This window comes from Portunus trituberculatus, chromosome 40 (genome assembly GCF_017591435.1).
Source record: "Portunus trituberculatus isolate SZX2019 chromosome 40, ASM1759143v1, whole genome shotgun sequence".
Classification (NCBI taxonomy): Eukaryota; Metazoa; Arthropoda; class Malacostraca; order Decapoda; family Portunidae; genus Portunus; species Portunus trituberculatus.
The window spans coordinates 15,926,864-15,936,048 of NC_059294.1; the positions used below are offsets into that span (position 1 = coordinate 15,926,864).

The 9,185-nt window shown below is 40.2% G+C and overlaps 1 protein-coding gene and 1 long non-coding RNA gene across 4 annotated transcripts; one reads left to right on the forward strand and one right to left on the reverse strand.

Annotated features, from left to right (window-relative positions):
• The first annotated feature begins 550 nt into the window (after positions 1 to 550).
• LOC123516196 lies at positions 551 to 2,751 on the forward strand. 3 transcript variants are annotated; one of them, XR_006678117.1, is made up of 3 exons: positions 551 to 641; positions 1,285 to 1,445; positions 1,800 to 2,751. It is a non-coding gene; the product is annotated as an uncharacterized LOC123516196 (long non-coding RNA). The 3 variants fall into 3 exon arrangements; XR_006678118.1 differs by having other exon boundaries at positions 1,803 to 2,751; XR_006678119.1 differs by lacking the exon at positions 551 to 641 and adding an exon at positions 681 to 1,033.
• A 3,202-nt stretch (positions 2,752 to 5,953) lies between these two features.
• Positions 5,954 to 7,411, reverse strand: LOC123515851. The gene is made up of 2 exons (XM_045274738.1): positions 7,186 to 7,411; positions 5,954 to 6,106 (listed from the first exon to the last, which is right to left on the reverse strand). Exons 1-2 carry the CDS (start codon positions 7,409 to 7,411, stop codon positions 6,006 to 6,008), a joined length of 327 nt encoding a protein of 108 aa, XP_045130673.1. The 3' UTR covers positions 5,954 to 6,005.
• Positions 7,412 to 9,185: the final 1,774 nt, after the last annotated feature.

A 9,185-nucleotide genomic window follows, 5' to 3' on the forward strand; every position in this document is an offset into this window, starting at 1 on the left:
GCTGTGGTGTGTGTGTGTGATAGTAGTGGTGGTGTGGTTTGGCGGTGGTGGTGTAGTATGATGTGTGATGGTAGTGGCTGTGGTGGTGGTGGTGGCCTGGTGTGATGCTGTGGTTGTATGTTATGGTGGTGGTGTGGTAGTGGTGGTGTGGTGTGCTATAGTGACTGCTACCTACTGAACTGACGTGTGTGTGTGTGTGTGTGTGTGTGTGTGTGTGTGTGATAATAATAGTAATAATTACTGTTTATTAATGCAAAAGGCAGCTGAGAGATTGAAAATATATAATAAAAGGATACATAGCAATAGTAAACTAGTTCTACTTAGTATAGGCAAAATTCCAAACGTCACAACTCCAGCAGTTAGTTAAAAATGACGTGTGATAAAGGTCATGAAAGTTATGTAATTTTAAAGCTAGGAAAGAGTTAAGTGAAATCTTTAGGATTTTGTACTTAAGGTGCAAATAAGAGCTTGAATCTGAATGTTTATGTAACAGAGTTGATTATAAATGAATAAATCTGACAATAGTAAGAATGGTGCTTTTGTTGTCATGGTCGTTCCAGGGAGGTGGTATAATGGACAAGCTTGTTGTGGTGGCGGGCAGCTCGTTGTGGCCGTGGGTGTGGGGGCGTCAGGAAGTGATGGTATGTTGGGTTGTTGAGTAATTTGGTTGCGAGTTACTGTAATTGTAGCTGGTGGAGGTCTGATACATGGTCGTGATTGCTCTGGTTGGGATATCCGCTCCATAGAATCTTCCATTCACAAGTTTGAACAAAGATAATAGAGGAGTGTGGATCTCAGGAGATGTTTTCATATAGAGGGATTGATGTATGTACTTCAGGTGGGCAATTTTGATTACTTATTGCAGTGACGCCTCAGACATGAAAATGGATATATTTGTTGACGTTTTCACAGAGCATCACCATTGGCTATCACTCTCAGATGCTAATGATGCACTTTTGATTGGCCAGTCAGCTGCATGTGTTCTCTCTTGGACAGTGGGACGGAAGGGACCTCGGCGAGTCTCAGTTTTGCTGTAAGAATATGCTATACCCCTTTAAATTCATTATTTGCAGATTCGAGGATATTTTTCTGTATCTGAGGATATTTTTTTCGGTGTTCTAAGGAAATCTCACAAAGCAAATGTGAGAACGCTGCTAGAGTTTTAGACGAGTCGAGCAGTGAAGCCATCACTCGTATCACTGTGTTCAGAGGATGACAGGCAACCAAAGTCCATGTGTTCCTCATTCTCTATGAAGCATAATTTTGTGGCAATCATCTCCTCAGGGCACATTCCTCTACGTGGGACTGTCAAATAGAGAAGAGAGTGTTGACTTGACATGGACTGGACGCCATGCAGCGGTACCCATGAGAAGGCTGGTGGCTGGCGAGGGTCGTCGGTATTGGTCTTGACAAGCGGCCGGTCTCGATCACTTTAAACAGTGCCTGTGAGTATTTCCTATTTGTGAGTTTTATTGGGATGGAGTTCAGATTAGTTTATATATCACTTGAATTACAGCAGAGTTATTTTTAGGAAATTTAAAAATACATAAAATGGATCAGTTTTGAATAAACTTTTAATTTTTACCGAGTTATTTACAATTTTGTTAACGTGAATTGTGTGGAATTAATTTATTGATTGTCAAAAAAAAAAAAAAAAAGACATTGAAGTGAATCGATGTTTAATGAAAACAAATAGCTTAGATGCAGGTAGTGTTGTAGTGGAGAACAAGTAAAGCCTCACTGAACTTTTCCAAGAGGACTTATTGGTTCATTAACACTGCTTGTTAACTCCATCTCAGCAGCACAGGACACCCAGGCACTGGAGAGCTCCAAGGAGCGGCAGCAGCATACACGCAGGCCGCTTCACTGCACGCATGGCAGGCATCACCATTAAAGAACACTTCACTATCACCCTCCAATGAGCGTTGTTTAGACCGCTTAGCAAGTACTACATGTTACATCTAGGGAACGGTTACAGTACTGTGGAAAAATCAATTTGTACTCCCCCTTTAGTTTTGTTTATCTTTTCTCAAAAAAAAAATAATAATAATTCAGATTTTTTTCCTCAAGAGAAAGTTATGTGTTGTAGGTGATACTAACAGTAGTTTTTCTGTTTATTATTAAGTGAAATTTATTTCTAAAGTGATATCATTGTTTTACAAGTTGTTGAAAGCATTGCATTAAAGATCATGAGGTACGTTGTTGTTTGTACAGATGGGCCATGTTGATGCTTTCACGCACGTACACATTAACAAAATTAAATAAAAAAAATTTGTGGTATCTATTTCTTAGTTTTTAGATTGTCTGATTGAAAAGATTGTAACAAGGGGATATGTATAGGATATGTCTGTTTATGTATTTGTATTTGTATTTGTGATATGAATTCATACACATACGAAACCAAGACAAGCATGTAATGTGTATTCTCAAGTCTGATCACTTGATGGCATGTTTGATTTTAGGGTGTCATGTAATGCAGTACATCAAGATGGCATGAGATACTTCAAGGTTGGCTGCACACTGCTGCTGCTGTTGTTGTTGTTGTTTACTAAACTAAGTATGGATTATCTTGATATCTTAGGAGTGGAAGTTATTTTGCAATTCAATCTTTATTGAAAATAAAAGTAGTCCTCTAGAATCTTTTTGAACTAGTGTATGTTGTAACGCTGGGGAAGTGTTTGTGCTCCTGATGTGAATGTTAACTCAGGTTTAGTAGTTCACCAAATCACAAGTCACTTAAGTGAAATGTATGTAGAATACACTGCTTGAATTTTTTGAAAAATTTCTTGTGTTTTATAAAAAGTTTATTCTAATATTTGGAATTGAAATATGACATCATTGAAAATGGCCAAGACTTTGAACGGATGTGGCTGAATTTTGAAAAAGTGAATGTTAGGGAGTGGTTCCCATCCTTTTCTTTTAAGAAATGAATGTGAAACCACTCCCAAAAGAAATTACGCGGAAAATTTTTTCTTTTTCTTTCTCTCTTCTCTCTCTCTTTCTCTTCTGCTTTTTGTGTGTGAGAGGAGGGTTGGGGAACCCTGAAAAGGTACCACAGGGGTTCTTAAGTCATTTATTCACTATCCTCTGGACAAATTGCCTCTGCCTTCCCCAAAGTCTCGGGTGTAATTTATGTTGCCGTGTTGAGATTTTTGTTAATTAAAGGAGGTGAATACCAGAAAAGGAATAACGTTGTTTAATCTGTTTATCGTTTATTGGAATTGGCGTTTCCGAAAAGGAATTCTATTTATATTTTTTTTTTTTCCATATGAACAACCACAAAGTGAAAACTGATACAGTTGTGGTAAGTGATTACAACTTTTAGAATCTGAGCAACCGTAAAATTAATTACTGGTTTTAATGTTTTTTTTTCCAAATAACGCAACAATTTCCATTGAATGACCTTTTGGGCGTGGAGGCGACCAATAAGGTAAAGAGTCAAGGTTCAGTCGATTGGTCCAGAATGGGGAACAGTGGTGGAGTCAAGGGAGAGTCCATTGTCAGGACGGGGGAGGAAGGATGGTGGGCGAGTCTATTGTCAGAGTTGGAGGAGGAAGGTTGGTGGGCGAATCTATTGTTAAAAGCAGGGGAGGAAGGTTGGTGGGCGAGTCCATTATGAGACCTTTACCTGGCGGACGATGATACGAACCCACCTTCCAAGAATTGGACTGGATTACATACAATTACTTGCGATTCCATACAATTACTTGTAATTACATACAATTACAAAGGAAACTCAGAGAATGGGGAAGAAAGGTTGTGGTGGGCGAGTCCATTCTCAGAGGTGGGGGAGGAAGGTAGATGGGCGAGTCCATTATGAGATCTTTTCCTTTACCTTTACGAAACTTCCACGAATTGGACTGGATTACAAATAATTACTTATGATTACCTATAATTACTTTAAATTACATACAATTACAAAGGAAACTACGGCTACCTTGATCTTGATCTTGAGTGGTTCCTCTGACCTGCTCGAACGTCCCTCTCACTGATTCTAAACAGTAACTATCTAAACAGGTAAGTACTTGATTGTCTTTTCCAGCGGTCATCTCATACGCCTTGTACACCAGATTCATTCCCTTATTTAAAGTGAACAACTAAAAGGATGAACTAGTAATTGATAAGAGGGTCTTGTGTCAGAAATTGAAAGTGACTCATTGTGCTTTAGAAACAACTTTATTTACTGTGCCTTGGTTACAAATAAAGTGAACGAACCTTTGTCAACATTTACTTATTTCACCTTGGTATAATATAGTAGTAACACATCTGAGGTCAGGAAGCTATACATAGCAACACTTTAACCATGAACACTGTGGTGGATTAACATTTATACACGTAATACATAATCAGCGAGGCACACTGGTCTTTACAAATGCTCCCCAGGATGAGTCGAGCTGTGGTAAGGTGAGTGCAGCTGTAGCTATCCCTGGTGAACCACAACGCTGTGCTTAGGCCACGTCCTTCACCACCACTGAGGCCACCAGTTATGGACGAAGTGTTGGAGCTTGGGTGAGCAGCATTTCCTCGTCACTCATTTCAAGGATGATAATGAGTACAACTCTGTACAACTCTGCGTCATAACGGAAGACCTTACGTGTTAGATGTTGTGGGAACCATCTGCCATAAGGCACAATGGCTCTGTCACAGACCTCTCCGGTAAACACTTCTCTGAAAAGAATAGTGGCAGGTCTTAATGAGAGAGAGAGAGAGAGAGAGAGAGAGAGAGAGAGAGAGAGAGAGAGAGAGAGAGAGAGAGAGAGAGAGAGAGAGAAATTGTTGTTGAGGATTAATTTATTGCACCCTTGACGTCACACAAAGGAAGTTTTGGGGACCATATATAAGATTTCCAGTGACTATTAACACACACACACACACACACACACACACACACACACACACACACACACACACACACACACACACACACAAGAATATAAAAAATAACTAATTCGTATAACCACACTGTAATGGTGTGTAATGGTTTGCATGTCTTAGGACGATGTGTGCATGGCTGCTGATTCTGTCTGTGTGGATGATGAAAAGTCTGTAGTTCTGGCGACTGCGGTGGTGGTGGTGGTGGGTGAGGTCGTATTTGGTGTTCCTCTCATCACACACGAAACCAGCACCAGCAGCCCTGCCTGTCCTTGGATCGGTGGAGCCGTCTGTGTAGTATTTAGCCGTGTGGGCAAGCGTGCAGTGTTGGTGGTGTGCAGGCAGAATTGTTTCAATATTGCCGTTACAGTGTCGTGTTTTTTGCGTGGTGATGGCTGGATGGTGACTTGTAAAGAGGGAGCTGTGTCCCCACCATCGTTGGTGGTGGCCGCTTGTACTGTACATCCTCTCATACTATATCGAAAACACTGAGGTTGTCTGTTGTTCTAACAATCCATTTTCCTTGACCACGACGTCCTTGGTAGTGGTGATAGAGGACTAAGGATACTTGGTCGGGATGGTTGCTCTTGCATGTCTTGACAGTGAAGGCGGCATTCATGTAGTTTATTCTTTTTACCACTGTTGCCATTTGTGTCTCGCTAGCAGGTTGCCTGTTTTGCTTCATTTCGGTGCGCTGAGAGCAATTCTCAGTTTCGTTTTGTACCGTCTCTAGCGTGGCAGCGTTGCTGGTGGTGGTGATGGTGGGGAGGGCGGGACTTGATAGACGTCATTGATCGAGGTTTATGCAGGTAATACTACCATTCACATACTAATGTGGGGCACCTGCAGATGTATTTCAGGAATATATATGGTGGCAAAAGCTTGTGCTAGGCATTCTGCCATAAGTTGAGGTTCAGTAATTAATTGCCAGAGGAGGATTTGAGAGCCAAAATAAGGTGGAGAGACCTTTTTCTTCTTTATATATTTATAGCGTACTTTAGGTGAATCATTAAGGTACTGCACAAGAAATTATTCATATTCTGAGTCGAGATTTTTAATGTACGATATTGATGGTTGACATGAAATCATTCAATGCATCAAACGTCACAGGGGAATTTATACTTAGATGGGAATTAACTGCTTCCCAAGCTCGCTGTTTTAGTCTGATAAGACGCCCATAAACCAACTTCTTTATTTATGAAGGTGTCAACAGTTTTCCTCATGTACGGCATATCTGAAAAATATAGATGTGTGAATCATTACATGCAGGCTGCGGGGCAAGGGTGTAAGCATTTGTATGTCACCAATTATGTCGTAGTCAGAAGTAAAGATAACGTCCAAGATGTTAAGAGAAGGAAAAAAAACAGTAGGGTCCTTCACTCACTGTTTAAGTCCTGAAGAAAAAAAAAAAAAAAAAAAACTCATAAAACAAGTGGTCATTAAAAAAATAAATGGTTACAGTAGGGGATTGAAGGGTCCAGTCAATAGAAAGAAGATTGAAGTCTCCCGGTAATATTGATTCTTTGCCACAGCAGTGAAGAAAATTAGATTGTAATAATTGTTGGTTAACGTTAAAAGAATCTGAGGGTGATCGGTACATGAGAACAATATAAATATCAAACTGAGTTAAATTAATTGCTTAAGTATTTGGTGCTGTACATTGAGTCATATTAGAGGAGGCTTATTATATTCTTAGCATTAGAGAGTCACCGATTTCTCCAATTGTCAACAGTATGAGTGTGATCCTACTCCTGCTCCAATCCTAAGGCAACTCCCCATATCTCTAGCGTATTCCTGAACAGCCCAGTTAGTGCCTGTTTTAATGCTCCCCACCATTAATTATAAACTCACCTATATTGCCATCTGTCTCACCTGCTTATTCCGGTCTTGATAGCTCTCACTGGTAAAGCTGACTTGCTCCTCTATCTCAATATCTTTCATCCCCTTTTTTACTGTAACTGGACACATTTCCTGTTTCTTACTTCTGCCAAATAATACTCAGTCAATACTGTTCTACTATGGGCACAACTTCCTCCCCGCTGCCTGCCACCTTGCCATCCACAGTAAGCTTCACCCCCAGGAGTGTTGCTGGCACGGGTTCCTCCTAACCGTCTCCACGCTTCCTTTTATCTTTCTCTGACTTTTTGTAAAGGATCGTTGCATTCACCCCCTCCCATATTACCTCTCATGATTGCCTGAGCTTGTTTCTTTGCATCAATATATATATTCCATGCCTCTGTCCATTTTACTTCGTACCTTCCTTCAAATCTACTCCGATCGGAGCACCGCGGCCATGCTGCACCGCCTTATTACCTGTTGCTTGACGTGCCTGGCTCACCTCCCTCCTCACTCCACGCCTCGCGCCGCCTCCTGCCTGGTATCCTCCTGAGCTACGGCCATCCTGGGAGTCCCGGCGAAATTCTGACGAGCCACAACACGCGTGATTGTGGCAGCTTGGCTGTTTTTCTTGAGAACGAACACGTGCACGGTGCTCGACCTTCCACAGGTTACTTACCAAGCAGTGGGTAGTGCGCAGCATGGCGCGCACAAAGTGACCTGTTCCTTGACGCGGTAATTTATGAATCACAAGGATTTATTTATTTACTTTATTAATTACCTTTTATTTTTTTTAATATCACACAAGTCTTAGGTTTGAGTTCGAGAAAAAGCCAGTAAATTCATGTTGATGCATAAAGTTTAATGAAAGCATCCTGGTAACGAAGGGAAGCCGTGTGAAAGTGGACAAATAATAGAATGAAAGATATGCTTTATGAAGTATGTTTTAATGAACCGTTCGCAACACAACACAGTATTGACCTACATTGAAATGATACACAACTATTACTTAATCCCTTTCACTACGGTAACTATATGATGTCATGATAAGGTGTACAAGAACAATACAATACAATGAAAGTACTCAAGTCAGCAGCAGCAGCCTTCCATGTTACTTGTCAGGTGATGAAATGCACCATTGTGAAGCTGTATGAAGTAAATGTTGATAAATGGTTTTTACATCGCTCTTGCTTGGACTGAATAAGTATGAATATTGACTGAAGAGTGCAAGATGACCTCCAGTGAACAAAAGGAGTGATAGAGTGTATAGTTTGAGAAGAAAGGCAGGAAGGGAGTGAAAGCTCATAAGTCTCCAGTAAATGTCTTCTTACTTTGTATCTCCCAGGTGCAGGAGTCAGATTAATAAATACCTTGAAAAAAATTATAATGTTGTTGATCAAGAGCTTACCTATTCTCAAATACACAATCTACCTGTCTATTAAAACTGGAATGAATGAATGATGTATAGCTATGTATAAGCCAAGCCACAGCTGATGTCACCTCAGACCTGATGTATCTTAACCCCTTCAGTACCTTGCCATAATTTCATATTCATTCCGCTTACTATTTGGTGATTTTATACAGCTTCAGAAACTAATGTGAGGATTAAAATAGTGAAGACACTGGCCATTAATCTTCTGACCTTCATAGATTCTTCCAAATGTATATAAAATTGTCTAATCACACCAAGAATTCATGATAAAAAATGCATTCCAGTACTGAAGGGGTTAAGGTTACATTCACAATATCAAACACTGAACTGCTGGAATGTGCCACAGCTGAAAACCTTCCCACAATTTTTTCTACTCAATGTCATGGTTTCTGAATACAAGTTGACTTCAGGAACACCAAACCAATACACACCCACCAAACACCCCACAGGACACCACAACCACCACCACAACCTTATGCCACTCCTGACTCACTGCCCCATCACCCACATCACCATTTACCCCATCTACACATTCACCACAAATACAGAATTAGATAGCAGCATATCAGTGGGCATTTTTTTTTTTTTTTTTCTCCTTTTTCTTGCCCCAGGTCAGTGTCCCTCTTACAGATGAGGAAGGCATCGCTATTAGTATCATTGGCTGGATATGTACTGAACGCTATTCATGTCTCTACCTTGTCTAAGAGAAATACAGAAGAAGGTAGTTATTAGGCTTATTTAGATGTAAAAATGTCAATTCTTGCTGTGTCCAAGAACATTGAAATAGTGAATTTTTTGTGATTGGGAATATAGAAATGCTGCTTTTTATTCATCTAAATACAGTAATGATTAAAATATATATAATGTCTGAGTCCTGGATTCTAAACACCTTTTTTGTAGCTAATATAAAAATATACACTGATTTTTCATCCAAATCTCAGTATGTGCATTTACTGCCAACAATACCAAACCAGTTCATATTTTCTCCCTGCAAACAAGCAAACAATGAGCATCACTCCTGAATGCACCACCACTGCACCACACT

Excerpts from the sequence above, each read along its gene's own strand:
- LOC123515851 (XM_045274738.1), bottom strand. The coding sequence starts at position 7,411 with ATGCTGCGCACTACCCACTGCTTGGTAAGTAACCTGTGGAAGGTCGAG. Across the intron at positions 6,107-7,185 it reads CCAGGCACGTCAAGCAACAG|ATATGCCGTACATGAGGAAA; the intron begins GTAATAAGGCGG and ends TATATTTTTCAG.